The 18,440-nt window shown below is 40.3% G+C and overlaps 1 protein-coding gene across 3 annotated transcripts in view; it reads right to left on the reverse strand.

The window, feature by feature from the left end:
• The window catches only part of antxr1d (ANTXR cell adhesion molecule 1d), an 80,034-nt gene that overhangs the window by 41,239 nt on the left and 20,355 nt on the right, over nt 1-18,440 (reverse strand). For all 3 annotated transcript variants that reach the window (XM_057847960.1, XM_057847962.1, XM_057847961.1), the window contains 6 exons: nt 18,299-18,380; nt 18,170-18,200; nt 18,024-18,097; nt 14,488-14,556; nt 14,321-14,401; nt 14,189-14,249 (listed from right to left, as the gene is read on the reverse strand). In XM_057847960.1, coding sequence (XP_057703943.1) covers nt 14,189-14,249; nt 14,321-14,401; nt 14,488-14,556; nt 18,024-18,097; nt 18,170-18,200; nt 18,299-18,380 — 398 coding nt within the window. The remainder of the gene's footprint in view (nt 1-14,188; nt 14,250-14,320; nt 14,402-14,487; nt 14,557-18,023; nt 18,098-18,169; nt 18,201-18,298; nt 18,381-18,440) is intronic.

Below are 18,440 nucleotides of genomic sequence, written 5' to 3' on the forward strand. Positions count from 1 at the left end.
TCAAAAACAATCACATAAACTCGTATTTGACCACAATTGAAAATGCACAATAAACAGTAAAAAAAAATGTGTTATATACAGGTTTTGCCTCTGTGAATACTTCACAAGAAACAAATGTGTGCGCGCAGGCTTGCAGCTGTAATCTTTCCTCTCTCTCCTCATGGGAGCAAATGCGCTCTTCCTCATGTGTGTGCGTGCGCTTTCCTTCGTGTGTACATGAGCTCTTTCTATAGGGTGACCATATTTTGATTTCCAAAAAAGAGGACACTCGGCCCGGCCTCGAGATACTTGAATTTTACTCGAAGAGCACTCAAACATGCGTATATCTCCCACTTTTTTTTTACTCAACAGGCTTTATTCTTCCTAAAAAAATAATCAAACAATAAAAAAATAAAAAAAATTAAAAAAAGAATAATTATTAAAAAAAATAATATAATGCAGACTCATGGAAATGTAGTCCAGTTAATACACACACCCAGTTGGCTATGTGCCAACTCAACATTTTTTAAAATTACGATCACGACAATTGTCGTTGACAAAATGTTATTCCCACTCAATTTTTATTCTCATACAATGTTCTAAATTGTACGCAAACAGTAACTGAAATAAACTGACAAGCGATTCAACCAGCATGTTTCCAAACGCAGCAGTTCAAATTTAAAACTACATTGCCCATAATGCCTAGCGCAGCTGAGCTCACTGATTGCTACCCTATTAGCGAAAACGGGAGCAGAGGCAAAATCAGACTTTGCTATAAAAGTTTACTACCATCGGCAGCGCAAAGATGCGACAACAAACGGGATTTTACAGATTACACCAGTACAAATCTCCGACAGAAGTCAACAGTTATCATTATATACGTATTTATCGTAAAAAAAAAAAACTCATAAGCAACACAGCTATTTAGCTATACTAGCATTCAACCACTAACTAACGCAGAACAATTACAAGACTCATACAATATACTGCATCTCTCTGTAGACATATAACCCTATGTACAACAGAAGACACGTGATCGACATTAACAGGAGAAACTTACAGAAAGGTGTATGGAGCCACGTCTTTTAGAACTTCTTATTGAACTCCTTACTGTAGTCTGAGCTCTCGCCAAACCGTCAGTAGATGGTGGTAATTCCCCATGAAACAAAGGGTGAACTGCCCACAAAAAAGAAGAAGAAGATCTACTTCTTCTCCCGCCCCTACGAGTAGGAGCAACGTCAACGCAGGCAAGCGCTGCCCCCTAGCGGCCGGAGGAATTCTCTTCAAGTTGGTCCCGTAATAAAAATCATAAAAACCGGACATTTTTATGAATTTATAAAACCCGCCCGGACAACGAGGATACTGCGGGAAAGGAGGACTTGTCCAGGCAAAAGAGGACGTTTGGTCACCCTATCTTACTACGACCTGCTCTATGCTTCCTGCGCAAAAATAAAAGCATGCATTACAAAACAAAAGTCAACATTATTTGAAAAAAAAAAACAAAAAAACGATTGGAGACAAAATGGCTGATGAGACTCCGGCGTCGTAAAGTCGAAATCACGTAAGTTGGGTACGTCGTAACCCGGGGACTACCTGTAACTACAGTTTTCGAAAGGAAATGTTCACCATTATGGGGAGTGCTTGCGGCCATTTCCTTTTTACGGTGCACTCAAGCTTGCGCGTGCCTCCTCACAGTTTGTTTATATCTGTGTGCTTGTGCTTGTAGGTGAAAAAAGTCCATAATATGCTCCGATGGTGCTAATGCTAAAAGTTCTCCTATATCTTGGAGCACGCGCGTTTGTGTGTGTGGGTGTGTGTGCGTGTGTGTAGTCACTAGCCACGAGGCGTGTGTGCATGGTCCGTATGCGTCTTTGACCTTTACTTTCCCTCAGGCACTGTTAAAGTGCACTGACAGGGCCTTGCCAGCATATGCCGCAGTGTCTATGTGGCTGCTTCTCAGCATATGTTGTCGAGCGGGAAGAAAACACTTGGTTAAAAAACATGCCTGCGGGGCTGACAACAGCATAGTGCTGTCAAAGTGGGTCTGACCTTACCTATGGCACCACATGACGTCTGCACTTGTGTCTTTGGCTTTTTCTCAGCGACGCGTTAGCATATAGTGTGTTTGCGCTCTAACTGGCTACCTCTAGCCTCCTCCCGGCTAATAGAAATGAACATCGGTCACACCTTTAACATTTAAAAGCCCCAGCGTGAAGATCACTGCATAAAAACACAGTGGGGTGTTGGAGTATACGTGACACTGCTATTGAAAGGTCACACCAGCTACAACACGACAAGTCGCTGCCTCTGCTGCAAATCTCTACATGCTTTAGATATGGAAATGTTGGTTTATAGGCAGGCCTGTTGCGATAACAAATTATTACAATTGCAATAATAAGCAATTGAACCACTAATGTAGTGACAAAAACATCCTAATAAATCACTCATTAAAGTGCATATGACAGCAAAAAGCATGTTTATTTCATATTTCACGCTGTATTTTATGCTCCTGAATGAAATGGACCGCTTGGATGTGTGTGGAAGCGATAGTTTTATTTATTCAATTTTTTTAATCTCGCGCCATGAAAATGAGTGACTTCCTGCTCCAATGTGAAGGTGACGTCACCTGGGTCAGCATCTCACAATACAGCATTGCTTTATAGCATGCAGATTGACAGCGGATTCAGCTGATTTATTCATTTATTTTTCGCATTAAGCCAGCCAAATGCGTTGCAGGGTTTTGTTGCTGCACCAGGGAGAAGCGTGTGAGCCTTTTTGGGTTTCAAAAAGTTCCCGTTCACCCCGAGATTGGCCAAAACAAGTCCAACAACTGTGGGACCATTGGACTTACGAGGAAGTGAGTAAACATCGTGTTTTGTATTATGTAAAATACTGTGATCATGGCATACATTTTAATATGGATGTGGCTTGCATTTTGTGGCTGACAATGCTCCTTGTCCACTGAGAATGCCACTCGGCCGACGACCGGCGGCTTGTCGCACACCACCCTCGGTCCTCTTCGCGTGCCCGCCGGCAGAGCACTATACTCGGCATATGCTCGTGCGGTTCTCCATATCGTCCAGACTTTCAGCCCCCTCTGCCCTCTTCGTGTGCCCACCAATAGACCACTATCATTGGGTTGGGCTCAGGCAGCTACACGCTACTCTGACGTCAGCCGGTTTTTCTGGCTGTCATTCTCCAGCTGCTTTCCCGGCAAACAAGCTCTCCTGCCCGCAGCAGGGGAACGACGAGCTGTAACTTGCTCGCCGCCGAGGGGGTTGCCCATCAGTGAAGACAATCGACAACCCCGCCGCCATGTGATATGATCCGGGGTAGTCTTGTGTGAATTCTCACCTCGAAAGGCGAGAATAAGACTTCGAAACGCCGCTCGGTTCGGGTTAGCATGTCGGCTAGCTGTCACGACTCCTGGTATTTTTACGCTCTTCGAAGCCGGGGCAGGGAAATGACAAAAGCTGGACAAAGTCCTGTGGCAAAAAATAGTGTTTGGGAGGTGCAAGAAGTCAACAGTTTTGAGTAATTTAGCCCTGCCGCACTGAATAAATGCATTTTTAATATTTCATATTTCCTTTAGCACAAGACTGTTATTTGTCATGACCATACCATATATTTAACAATTGGGGAAATTGCTTAGATAAACAGAATATCCTGTAAAAATATTGGAGTAGAGCAATTGAAACGGACATTTTGCTGCTCTCTTCGTCTCTTTTTCCTCGTTCTGAATTATTCCCCCTCAATGGGCTGAATTCTAAATCAAATAAAATCGTGACCCTGCCGACATCATCCTCCAGCTGGGGATGCTACAGCACTATAATGACAGGCAAATTGAAAAAGAAAGAAGAAAAAGACATAAAAGATTAATTTCTCGTCATCTGCGCTTTTCCAAATTGTTGTATATAGTCGATTTGTCTCAAAACATGATTCTAATTCACATAATAAAGCTATTTCAGATTTTTTTAATGCTGTCACAGGCACTTTAAAATGCAATACATTGTTATTCTTAAATAAAACACAAACTATGTTAAAAATAATAAATATTAAATCACGGGGTAACGTTTCGGTTTTGGTCGATTTTAGCGACGCCGCTGGACAAAAGCGGTAGTGTTTTGCATTAATGAAGACTCCGTTTCTCATGAGGACCAGCGAACACCCGCACAGTCTCATATAATCATCTCCCGGTCGCCTGCAGATGGCTTTACATTTCTGTTTCCAGTGGCTGTATGAAGGATGAATAGTAATAAGGTAATGAATCCAATTGTGGCTAAACAATAGCATATGACGGTTAGCAACCGTGTGGCTAAAAGCTTTTTTGACGGGAAACGATGTTTTCGCCTTGACCAATACGTCATACTTTGGCTTAATGTGGATTGGTCGATCATGGGTGTGACGAGAAGAGCCATCGTCCAATCAGCAGCCATATATTTCCTGAAGGTTTCTCACATGAAAAATGTCTCAAATGTATCTTTCCGAGATTGATATGTTGAATATAACCAAAATAAGTTTAACATCCATGATCTAAGATCACAATTACAGTATTACTATGCAAAGACTTCTGTCGACATTATTTTTCACATGCCTTGCTGTTTTGTTTAGCAAAGAAGTAGCTCAATTAGTTACTATTTTAATGTTTGTATATGTGCAACAATATTGTAAAATAGCAATGCCATTCAAGTTGCTCCCCCAGTTTTATCTGATAGAAAAGGGGAGGCATTCATTTTGATGGTTGCATTTCTGTTAACTAGAAGACATAGGTAGTGACTAATCTCATGGAACTGTACAAAAAAAAAAAACATATAATCAGCGCTACCTATGATGCAAGATGTTTTGCAAGATGCAAAAAGTCTCAAAGCTTTCTTGGTTAATTGTGATATCCGAGTACTGAGGAAGCATTAATGTACACACGCAAACACAATCGTACGAAACACGACATGCTCATTTCCTGTTTGGCCCTCTCTCTTCTTTGTCTCTGTTTTAAATTTGGAGCTTAACCACAAGAATCAGAGGCATCAGTGAACCAACATTCGAACCAGATCCATGGATTATCCGTAATTTCATGATTTATAGCACAGTAAAATACAGCTGACAGAATGCCGTAACTGGTGGTCTTAACATTAATCATATCTAATGCGCACTTCCTTGGCCAATACGAAATGACAAATTGTAGCCTAGTCTGTGAAAATCATACTGCATCTATTCCCCCTGCACCGCTATGATGCAATGCATGAACTAATAGAAAGATTTAGGAATTTTATAAATATCCAGTTTTTAAAAATAATGAGCAAGGTATATGAAGTTACTATGCAAAAACATCTCCTTAAAGGGTAGGTGGAAAAGCGCTATATATGTTTAACACCATAACACCATTAACCACGGACTTAAAAACTTGTAATAAGCCACAATTGTTCTCTTTTACTAAAATATGTTATAAGAAACATAAAATACAGTGGTACCTCTACATACAAAGTTAATTCGTTCCAGGACCTCGTTTGTAAATCGAAATGGTCGTATGTCGAGCAGGATTTTCCCATAGGAATAAATTATAATTTCAATAATTCATTCCACAGATGAAAAACCAAACCTAAATCCTTAATAAATACTGCTGGCACTATTACAAATGGCAATTACACATAGCAAAACAAATGAATTATTAAGAAAAACTGGAATAATAAAATAATAATAATTCCTGTAATAATGTAATGAATCGAGTTCTAATGTGGCGAACGTGTTTTGCGTGCTGTACCTGAACACGATGCGTTGCTGACGTGAAAGAGAGAGGGAGCAGTTGAGAGTTTACTTTCACTTGTAATGTTTTGTTGAGAACACCGTCAACTGCGGCGGACAGTAGGCATGTTGTTTTGGACAAGTTCTGAAATAAATGATGAAAACCTGACGAACCTGGCGATTTTGTTTTTGCGATGTTACCACAATAAAATTTGTCACCTTAACTTATAAAGACTGGCGAACGGAGATCGAAGGAGGACCGTATCGTATTTACTGCTTGACTGTATTACTCTAACGTAACCAATATAAAATAAATAGCATTTATATCATAGTTTAAGGAAAACAAGCAGAATATATTTGACATAAGGCATAAGAGATACATGACGCCTTCTGACCATGGAAGCCCAATGCGTGCGTCGTGCATCTGATTGAGCAAGATTGACGCTGACAACCAGGTGATAGTCAGGACATCTACAAGCCCACGTCTGCAACACCAAATCCCACAATCATGTCTTCAGGAGAGTCCCGAACAAATGGTGGGATGTCCTGTACTACCACAACACCCGCAAAAAAAACCCAACTCTCAAGTTTGATAGCTTGGCGCCACTTAGACATCAAGGCAAGCCGAACCTCTCACCTCATTTGCCTCAGTAACCTTGACCCAGCAACAAAAGGTGATGCACGAACTTGACCGCCCAAATCTGCAACAAGAGAATTATCCTAAACAAGACCCAGGCACACCCTTCGTGCCATACCGCAGACTTCATAAAGACTGAACGTTTAGCCAACAACTGTCGATTCTCGAGGACATTCCGATCTGCTAGTTGTTTTTCTGACCCTGGATCCAGAATTGCCTCTCTGTCGGGGACCTATTTGGTGTTTGCCTTGCTGTTTGATCGCTGTTGACCTGAATAAATTGTCAGCTTGTGTTTCAAACGGGTCGCAGCATATGTTTCTTCAACACAACGTGACCGTGTCAATAAAAAAAAAAAAAATCAGTTTATATATATAGATATATATACAGTGCTGCTCGAAAGTTTGTGAACCACACAGCGATGGTCAGATTTTTTGTAAAAAAAAACTAAAATAACCTTATTAAATGTTAAGTTATACCCAAATCCACAATACTGACATTCCAAATAATGGACTGAAACAAAAGAAATAGTTATATTGTCATTCTTTATTTAACAAAAGTGGTTGATTTAAGAAAAACTCAGATATCATGTGTGCAAAAGTATGTGAACCCCTTCAGTTAATAGGATATTGCGCCTCCTTTTGCAGAGATTACCTCAACCAAACGGTTTCTGTAGTGACTAATCAGCCTCTCACATATACTTTGGGGGATTTTTGCCCATTCTTCCTTGCAGAACGCAGTCAGTTGAGAGAGGTTTGATGGGCGTCTGGCATGAACTGCTCGCTTCAGGTCCCGCCACAGCATTTCAATGGGATTTAGGTCAGGACTTTGACTGGGCCAGTCCAGAACACGAATCTTCTTCTTTTTCAGCCATTCCTTGGTTGTATTGCTGGAACGCTTTGGATCATTATCATGTTGCATGATCCACCTTCTGCCAAGCTTTAACTTCAAAACAGATGGCGTCAGGTTATGTTCTAGGATTTGACAATATTCCTCAGAATTCATGATTCCCTGGACTATGTGGAGTTGTCCAGGTCCTGAGGATGAAAAGCAAGCCCAGATCTTGACATTCCCACCTCCATGCTTCACTGTTGGGAGAAGGTTCTTTTGGTGGTATGCAGTGTTGACTTTTCGCCAGACATGGCGGTTTTGGTTGTGACCAAACAGTTCAATTTTGCACCTACATCAGTTGATGAAAACTCTTTTTAATTTAGTCTCGACAACACAACTGTTAAAAAAACAAAAAAAAACTACTGAATTGATTGATTAGGAAATCAGGTTGAAATAATAGAAAATTCCAAAATGTTGAGGGGGTTCACAAACTTTTGAGCAGCACTGTATATATGTAAAATATATATATTTCTGTCTCCATCCATCTACCCGTTTATAATTCGCACCATGATTTTACAAGTTGATTTTGGGGAAAAAACGTGCACGTTATATTAGGGAAATTACGGTACTCCTGTCTCATCCCGTCTTTTCTGTTCATTTTGCTTTTGCTGCTCATCTTGTGAAATATCGACAGTGCTGTCCTGCTCAGTAGTGCTCCTCTCGGGTTCAAATTGAAAGGGCTGAACAGATGACGTGTTTATGTCGCTGGAGTCATACTCTGGAAGCACGGCAGTGTAACCCAATGACGTCACTGCCCGTCACCTACCGTCAACAGCAATGGCGACATACTAGTTAAACTAAGTTCACAAATTTTATAAAAACGAAAACATCAAGAAGGGTTTTAATATCAAATTATTTTAACTCATACAAACGTTTACCTTTTAAGAACTAAAAGTCTCTATCCGTGGTGCCCTTCAAAACTTGTTAAATTTGCTTGTTTTCGTAAATCCACTAAAACAGTGAAATTATCTACCAGTGATTCAAATAAATTTTACTAAGATTTCTTGAAATAAGAAAAATAGCAAGAGGAAATGAATATTAACAGACTAAAAGACGTTTAAGCAATACATTAGCATATTTAATCTGAAAAAAAGCTTTGAAATGTCAAATATTCGTAATTTAAGAATAGATATTGTTCGAAATATTTGAAAGCAATTGTTCTTGTTTTAGGTGAAAAATGACCAGAAATATGAGCTTAAGAAAAAAAATAGTGATATTTACTTAAATCGAGTGGAATAATCTAACGCATGAATCTGTTAACTAGTCTTTACCCCTCAAAACAAGATGAAGAAAATTATTTGATCAGATTTAAGAAAAATAATCTGATTAAGATGTTAGGAATTTGCAGTTGCAGTTCTATGTATTATCACATAGAGATTATATTAATTTCTACACACATTCTGTCACATACAGTAACAGGCTTAAAGGTTAACACTGTCACAATCATGGTGGGTCTGGACTGGTGGCACCCAGCTGACTTGTAACATACATATGTTGCTGCCCACCACTGTGGCTGCACGTCCATGTTCATTTTCACCTGAAAGTTTGACGAATATAAATGCGTGCGACTGCCCATGAAACGTGCACGTTGTTTTTTTCTGTTGTTAAGTCGCACACGAGAAAGTGGGGTAAGGCTTGTCCGAACGGCGGCCCTTCAATCACGTTAGTGCGACGGGACAGCGAAGGGCAGGGAGGGGGCCACGCGGGAAGGAACGGCGGGGAGGAACGGGTCAGACGCTAATGAAAGCAGCAATCTCCGCTGTCATGTCAAATCTCAGGTTCAACATTTTGTGTGTGTGTGGAATCAGTGCTGTCATGTCTGATAGTGTGGCCCAGTGTTCACTGTCCAGTCTGATGGCCTGTTTGCAGGCAGCTCAGTCTGGTCACTTCACATCAGTGTGAGGGACTTGTGTGTGTGTGTGTGTGTGTTTGTGTGTGCATGTGCTGAAAATCATCTACACATGTTAAAAAGCCTGTCTTGCACACATGGAGACAATAGTATTGATGCAATATGTCGAGATGGAGGTTTTAAGACGCTGACCAGTGTTTGACAATTGCTTAATCTTGCATCACGCTACAACAATAATGTGCGTGTAAAGCACACATGCTGTGATTATTTCTACACGGCTTCATTTATTAACAAAAGATGCACACTGGAGTAATAAGCTCAGTGTATTACAGTGGCTGCCCTTCATTAATTAGGCCAGAGTCAAGTTTTGGTTGAAGGGAGTTTCTTAGTTCACTGACCATTAGGCTGCTCATCAATCGAATAACAAATGAGTCTGCTGGAAAATATTTGGGAACATGTCGGCTGAGACATTGGCAATAAACCAGAAATAATTATCACATGAGAACACTGACTATTGTCCTTAACATTGCTCTAATTAGCATTTTGTCCTCCTCTGCTTTCCTCATTACAGTAAATACAGTGGTATGAAAAAGTATCTGAACCTTCTGGAATTTCTCACATTTCTGCATAAAATCACCATCAAATGTGATGTGATCTTTGTCCAAATCACACAGATGAAGATACAGTGTCTGCTTTAACTAACCCCCCCCAAAACATCTATAGGTTTTCATATTTTAATCACATGCAAACAGTAACAGAAGGGGAAAAAAATAAGTAAGTGAACCCTCTGCCTAAATAAACATCAATCAACAGTCAGAGAAGTCTTGGCACTGTTGCTTCTCTCCCAAGGAGTGGCCGTCCACCAAAGATGACGCCAAGAGTTCAGCGCAGAATACTCGGAGAGGTAAAAAACAGAAACCTAGAGTGTCTGCTAAAGACTTTCAGAAATCACTGGCACAGTCCCATATCTCTGTGCACACACCAACTATATGTAAAACTATGGCCAAGAATGGTATTCATTGGAGGACTCCACAGAGGAAGCCATTGCTGTCTAAAAGAAAATAATGTTGCTCATTTAATGTTCGCAAAAAGGCACTTGGACACTCCACAGAAGTTTTGGAAAAATATGTTGTGGACTGATAAAACCAAAGTTGAATTGTTTGGGAGCAACACACTACGTCATGTGTGGAGCAAAAATGTAACAGCTCACCAACATCAACCCCTCATCCCCACTGTGAAGCATGGTGGAGGGAGCATTATGATTTGGGGCTGTTTTGCTACCTCAGGGCCTGGACAACTTGCAATCATTAATGGAAGAATTAATTCATAAGTTTATCAGGATGTTTTGCAAGAAAATCTGAGGCTGTCTGTCAGACAGTTGAAGCTAAAAAGAGGATGGATGCTGCAATAAGACAATGATCCAAAACACAGAAGTAAATCAACTTCAGAATGGTTTCAGAAGAACAAAATACACGTTCTGAAGGGGCCAAGTGAAGTCCAGACTTGAATGCCATTGAGATGCTAAGACATGACCTAAAGACAGCAATTCATGCCAGACATCCTTGGAATCTGACTGAATTACAGCAGTTTTGTAGAGAAGAATAGGCCAAGACTGGTCCTAATCGATGTGCCGGACTGATCTGCAGCTACAGGAAGCGTCTGGTTGAAAAGGGGGGCACAAAATATTAAATGTGATAATTCACTTACTTATTTTTCCCCTTCTGTCATTGTTTGCATACTATCCTCATTAAAATATAAAAACCTATAAATGTTTGGGTGGTTTTAGTTAAAGCAGACACTGTATTTTCATCTGTGTAATTTTGACAAAGATCAGATCACATTTGATGGTGATTTTATGCAGAATTGTGAGAAATTCCAAAAGGTTCAGATACTTTTTCATACCACTGTATATTGGGTCAATAAAAAGTCACTTTAAAACTAGGGATAGGAACTACGGCTCACGCCATTTTTCAGGGGATCGGAATCGTGTGAAAAGGATCAGGTTTTTAATTAGAAAAATATATAATGTTCTTCTGCATCATGGTCGTACAGCCTCACTTTCCCTCCTGCCGCTTTACTTGGTCAGCAGTGCACTGTGAGTTTTGCTTGTTCAACAATGACTGACAGGCATTGAAGCTTTGATCTTGCAAGAAAAGCTTGGCAGCGCTTCCTTCACATGAGTGACACAACCAAACACTGCTAAATGGGTGATAACTACACATATAATGAGAAAATCACACGTTGGGAATTTATGACGGAAACGATGGCAAATTTTCATCTCGTTCTCTTGTTGTCAGACAACAACTGGAATCCATCTCGTTATGTTTTAGTCTCCCAAGACACGTTATCAGCGCGTCATCATGACGTCGTCATGAAAATATTGTTCGTTGAAAAAATATTTTCGTTATCGTCGTCATTGACGAAAACAACACTGCTAGTAAACTGAGTAAATGTTTCTGCATATGTACAATGATAATGTGCGCCCGTATTCTCAAATAAGTCTCATGTTGGATTCCGTTCCTCTATTAGTTGTCCTCGGAGCAAGGCTGCTAATGTACTCTATCTGATTGATTCGTAATAAAAGCATGTCAAAGCTCGTCCATCCCGTGGACTCACATAAAGGCTCCTGCACCATCTCATTTGGCTTTTTTTTTTTTTTCCAATTTACTTATACAACTAGCATGCAAAGCTGTGAGATGACGCCTAAGTAGAGGTTGAAGGGGCTATTTAGCATATACGATGTGGCAAACTAGGCCAAAGAGGAAGCCAAGCTTAAAGATTCATGGCTAATTCCGCCAACCATCTCCAGTTCCTCCTCCTCCCCTTTTGGCCCACATGCTGGGGCCAAGCCACTATGCTAATCTCCCCCGGCCGTGAATGACAATACGCTGTGTGTCACTGCACGGCCATAAGCGTCTGTGCGATTACTCAACTTTGTCCACTCAAAAAGCCTTTGGATGACTGTCATCTGACACAGTCACACCTACGCATTACTGCTTCAGTCACTCACTGAACTGACACTGCAAATTTATAGCATCTAAATCAGATTATATTTCTTAAATCTAGTCAAATAATTTTCTCTATCTTGTTTTGGGTGTTAACAGATTAATGTGTCAGATTATTCCACTTACTTTTATGGCTATTTGTTCTTATTAAGCCCATATATCTAAAAGGTTTTCATTTTTCACATACATTGCTGGCCAAAAGTATTGGCACCCCTGCAGTTCTGTCTGATAATGCTAAATTTTTCTCAGAAAATGATTGCAATTACAAATGCTTTCGTAGTAATATCTTCATTTATTTTGCTTGCAATGAAAAAACACAAAAGAAAATAGGAAAAAATTAAATCATTATCATTTTACACAAAACACAAAAAATGGGCCGCATTTTACACAAAACTCAAAAACGGGGTCGGACAAAAGTATTGGCATCCTTTGAAAAATCATGTGATGCTTCCCTTATTTGTGTAATTAACAGCACCTTTACCTGTGTCACATAACAGGTGGTGGCAATAACTAAATCACACTTGCAGCCAGTTAAAGTTGACCCAACCTCTGTTCTGTGTCCTTGTGGGTATCACATTGAGAATTGAGAAAAGAAAAGACCAAAGAACTGTCTGAAGACTTGAGTAGCAAAATTTTGAGGACAAATGGGCAATATCAAGGCTACAGGTCCATCTCCAAAGACCTGAATGTTCGTTTAATGTGTGCAGTGTCATCAAGAAGTGTAAAGCCCATGACACTGTGGCTAACCTCCCTAAATGTGGACAGAAAAGCAAAATTGATGAGAGATTGCAATGAAAGATTGTGCGGATGGTGGATAAAGTACCTCGACTAATATCCAAACAAGTTCAAGCTGTCCTGCAGTCCAAGGGTATAACAGTGTCAACACTTACTATCCGTCGGCGTCTGAACAAAAAGGGACTCTATGGTAGGATACCCAGGAAAACCCCACTTCTGACCCAGAGACATGAAAAAGCCAGGCTGGAGTTTGCCAAAACTTACCTGAGAAAGCCAAAAACTTTTTTGGAAGAATGATCTCTGGTCAGGTGAGAAAAAAGTAGAGATTTTTGGGAAAAGGCATCAACATAAAGTTTACAGGAAAAAAAAACGACGCCTTCAAAGAAAAGAACACGGTCCCCCCAGTCAAAAATGGCGGAGGTTCCCTGATGTTTTGGGGTTGCTTTGCTACCTTTGGCACTGGACTGCTTGACCGGGTGCATGGCATTATTAAGTCTGAAGACTACCAACAAATTTTGCAGCATAATGTAGGGCCCAGTGTAAGAAAGCTGGGTGACCCTCAGAGGTCAGGGGTCTTCCAGCAGGACAATGACCCAAAACGCACTTCAAAAAGCACTAGAAAAAGAAAGTACAGTACTGGAGACTTTTAAAGTGGCCAGCAATGAGTCCAGACCTGAATCCCATAGAACATCTATGGAAAATCTGAAAGTGGCAGTTTTGAGAAGGCACACTTCAAATAGAGACCTGGAGTAGTTGGCCACAGAAGAATGGTCTAAAATTCCAGCAGAGCATTGTAAAAAACTCATTGCTGGATACCAGAAGCAGTTGTTCACAGTTATTTTGTCTAAAGGTTGTGCTACCAAGTATTAGGCTGAGGGAGCCAATACTTTTGTCTGGCTATTTTTGGAGTTTTGTGTAAAATGATCATGATTTAAATGTTTCTTTTTTCACTCACTTTTGTGTTTTTTCATTGCATAGCAGAATAAATGAAGATATGACTACCAAAGCATTTGTAATTGCAATCATTTTCTGGGGAAAATTGAGCATTATCTGACAGAATTGCAGGGGTGCCAATACTTTTGGCCAGCAGTGTAAATCAAGAAAAATTTGCTTTCAAATCATGTTTTGAACAATATCTATTCGTGATTTGCTTTTTAAAGATTTAATATAATTTCTTGCTTAAAATAAATCTGTTAAGATTATTTTCAGCTAGCTATTTGTCTGATTTCAAGAAATCTGAGTAAAATTTACTTGAATCACTGGAAGATAATTTCACTTATTTCTAGTAGCTTTACACTGAAAACTAGGGAAATGAACTAGTTTTAAGGAAGTGTGTTTTTGCAGTGCAGACCTTACCTCCTGCACACACATTGGATGGCTCAGCTGCGAGAATCTCAATGCAGGACTTCTTGATGATCTAAAGCACAAGACGATTTGATGAGATAACACAATTTTGTGTGTTTGTGTGTGCTTGCATGTGCGTGTTACCGAGTCAATGATTCCCCTGAGGGCTTGGAAGCCCCCCCACACAGGAAACACATGTTCCATGGTGTCCGCAATGGTTGCAAGCTAGAAAAAAAAATAATACACAAGCAATGTTGTATTTGCTTTTGTTAAATGTTTGTATACATGCGCTTTGCTTCTTTGCCTCCTACCTGGGTCTGGTTAAATTCTTTGACCCCGACACAGTACACAATTGCTCCCATAGACCTGGCCCTCTGAGCCTGTGGTAAAGGATGACGTGAACAAAACAAAACAAAAAAATAACTGTAAAAGCCATTAGAAAATGATGGTACCACATAAAATAGGCTCGGTTGCTACAATGTTAAGGAGTATTATTGACACCATTTGTCTTATTTACTGGATATTGGGAAAGTAAGAGGATGTTAAGTTCCGTGCTGGGCGTGTGTATGTGGCTACGTGTGTCATCCAACTACAGGGCCAGATGGAAGGAGCAACGGCAGGTGTCTTCCCTGATCTTCATCTGCGTATTTAAGCCAGCCAGAGCTCCACCACGTCTCTCACAGTTTTGTTGTTAGTTCCGTCTAAAGCCCAGTCTAGCGGAGAAAAATAAATAAGCTACACTTCTAGGGCTGCAGCAATCGATTATTTTAGTAGTTGATTAATCTGTCAACTAGTTAGTTCGAATAATCGAGTAATCGGATTAGGAACATTTCATGCGTTGCAGGATAATTTTTAGGAGATGTAAAACAAAGGCTTGCTATGATTGCACTTTCAAAAGAGCATTATATGCGAACACAAAATAAAATTCCTGAATATTTCTTCAAACTTGCATAGCAAAAGACCATTAGCTTAAATGCTATAAAATGCAAACTTTTTTTAAATTTCTGAATATTCTTAATAAATCATTCAAACACCTATCCCTGCAAAAAAAAAAAAAAAAAACAGCTAAATACACCTATAGAATAAATTACGAATGCATTAAAAACATTTGCCTATGTTGGTCTTGACAGAGAGCAGCTGGATTCAGCCATGTTAAAATGAGTTGTGTCATATTCACTGTTGCCACTGCAGGGCAATGGATCCATCCAAATCAACAAAACTAAATGCAAAGTTTTTCAAACCAAACAATTACAACAAATGCTTGAAGCAGCAAAATTTGATTTGAAGCTTTTTTGTAATCGAATTACTCGAGTTAATCAATTAATCGTTGCAGCACTATACACGTCTGTGCTGATTTACTGAAGCAAATTTCCACTGCCAGTTCTTACAAGTGCTATGTTTGTGTGTGCGTGCGTGGATTTGTGGTCTTGACAGAGAGCAGCTGGATTCAGCCATGTTAAAATGAGTTATGTCATATTCACTGTTGCCACTGCAGGGCAATGGATCCATCCATATCAACAAAACTAAATGCAAAGTCTTTCAAACCAAACAATTACAACAAATTCTTGAAGCAGCAAAATTTGATTTGAAGCTTTTTTGTAATCGAATTACTCGAGTTAATCAATTAATCGTTGCAGATTTACTGAAGCAAATTTCCAGTTCTTACAAGTGCTATGTTTGTGTGTGAGGTTCAGTCTGCTGGTTGTTGTGTGTGCTTTTGTGTGTGTTGGAGGGAATTTAACTGTAGCTAAACTGTACTATTGGCCTTTGTGTATTTTTTGCCCATATACTGCATATGCGTTTTTATCTGAAAATACTGTCACAAAAATGAACTTTATGTTGATGTGGTCACGTAGCCTCCTCCGTTACGCGCATGCGCATCTAGTCCGCGGGTGTACGGATCACATGAGAGACGTATGCAGTGGGCATTGGGCATCACAAGCGGTCGGCATTGTAGCTGAGCGCAGCGCACATGCTTGTCTCCAGGATCTTGCCTAATGCCTTGTTGCCTAGTTTCACCCAGACTCGCCACTCTATGGAACAGCACAGCCTACGCACCTGGCTAACTGCTTTTGGCTTAATAAAAATTTTGCATCCAATCCTCGTCATCTCTTGTGCCTATTTTAGGGCCCTTTGCCCACGCCCGTAACAGAGGGCTTAAACTCTAAAATGGAACCCATTGACTGTCTGCAGCAAACAGACTGAACAACAAAATTATTACTTAATCACTTATCAGGACACCATTATTTGCTTACATGAACATTACATTATGAGTTTAAAGTGCAGACGACGGGAGAAAAAAAGTCTTTAATAGCATTATTATGTGAATTAGAATCATATTTTGAGACGATTTGACTATATACAACAATTTAGCAAAGTGCAGATGACGAGAAATTAGTCTTTTAATCTGCCGGTTAGTCACGCCTACCATTATAGGGCTCTAGCGTCCCCAACAGGTGGATGACGTCAGCGGGAGACTGGGCTTATTGGTTTTACTATTCAGCCCATTGAGGGGGAATTATTCAGAACAAGGAAAACGCGACGAGGAGAGCCGCAAAATTTCATTGTTTCAGTCTCTCCACTCCAATATTTTTGCAGGATATTCTTTTTATCCAGGTATTTTTCCCCAATAGCTAAATAAATGGCTTGAGAAGGACCAGTCATCCCGTCGAGGGGCAACTATTCACAACGAGGGAAACGCGATGAAGAGAGCTGCAAAATGTCATTGTTTCTGTCTCTTTACTTCAATATTTTTACAGGATATTCTTTTTATCCAAGTATTTTCCCCAATTGCTAAATAAATGGCATGGTCATGACAAATAACAATCTTGTGCTAACTGGGATATGAAATGATAAAAATGCACTTATTCAGGACGACATGGCAAAATTACTCCATTATGGTCAAACCTGTCGACTTCACCTTTACTGTCGCACCTCCCGAACGATATGACACCTAAATTGGACATATGTCATTTCCCTTCCCCGGCTTCGGAGAATGTAAAAAAACCAAGAGCTAGCCGACATGGTAACCCGAACCGAGTGATGTTTCAAAGTCTTCGAAGCGGAAAGTCACACATAACCAGCCCGGAGTATTTGACATGACAACCGGGCTGTCGATTGTCTTCGCGGATCGGCAAACCGCCCGGCGGAGAGCAATTTACAGTTCGTTCCCCGGAGGAGGGCGGTTGCAGTTGTTGTGCAGCTAACGTGCAGCTAATGTGCATGTGGAGAGCTTTTTACATGCCTATCAATGATCAAACGTAAGTAGTCCTTTATTTAAAGAAAGTTTGTAGTGTTTACTTTGTAATCGCTGTATTCGTATTTGACATAATACAAAACAAGATGTTTACTCACTTCCTCGTAAGTCCAATGGTCCCACAGTAGCCGGGCTTGTTTTGGCCCATATCCACGGTGAATGGGAACCTTTTGAAACTCCCAAAAGGCGCACATGCCTTTCCCTCATACAGAATGATTTTTCTGCAGCCGTTTGGCTGGCGTGATGCGAAAAATAAACGTATTAATCCGCAAAATCAGCTGAATCCTTAGTCCTCATACACAACAGTAAGGCTGTTTAGTGAAGAGGACGCCTTCACCCATACACGTCACAGCGCCCTCCTCAATGCAAGACCGAAGCCGGAAGTCACTCATTTTCATGGCGCAGGATTCAAAAAACTAAATAAATATAGCGATCGCTTCCACACACATCCAAGTGGTCCATATCATTCAGGAACATAAAATACCGCGTGTATTATGAAATAAACATGCTTTTTCGTGTCACATGCACTTTAACTGCTGCTGATATAAAGTAGCAAATATATATATATTTTTCAAATGCATGTCATATTACCTCACGTTGAGCCGTGTCAAACTGCCACTCGTTCAATTCCCCATCAGTCAATGCAATGATAACGCTGGCTGTCCCTGTGAAACATATAAAGGCCCATGGAAGACTGTACTAAAGAGTGGCATACATTAGTAGCAGAAAGAGTTTACCTTGATTCTCTTGATAAATCTGTGCATTTGCCTACCGAGACAGACATATTATTAATACAGTGTTGTAACACCTGTTTATTCAGTGCTACTTGTAGATATCAAATCAAAATCTCATCAATCTGACCCTACCATCTCCAGGCCAAGGTTCATAAATGTGTCTCCTCCTGCAATCACACTTTTTAGAGCTCTGAGCCCTCCAGTGATGGCTTCCCTGAGGGGTAAAATCAGAAGCATCATTAATAAACATCACCATCACCAAAACCAGCATGAG

Source organism: Corythoichthys intestinalis, chromosome 10, assembly GCF_030265065.1.
Source record: "Corythoichthys intestinalis isolate RoL2023-P3 chromosome 10, ASM3026506v1, whole genome shotgun sequence".
Taxonomy (NCBI): Eukaryota; Metazoa; Chordata; class Actinopteri; order Syngnathiformes; family Syngnathidae; genus Corythoichthys; species Corythoichthys intestinalis.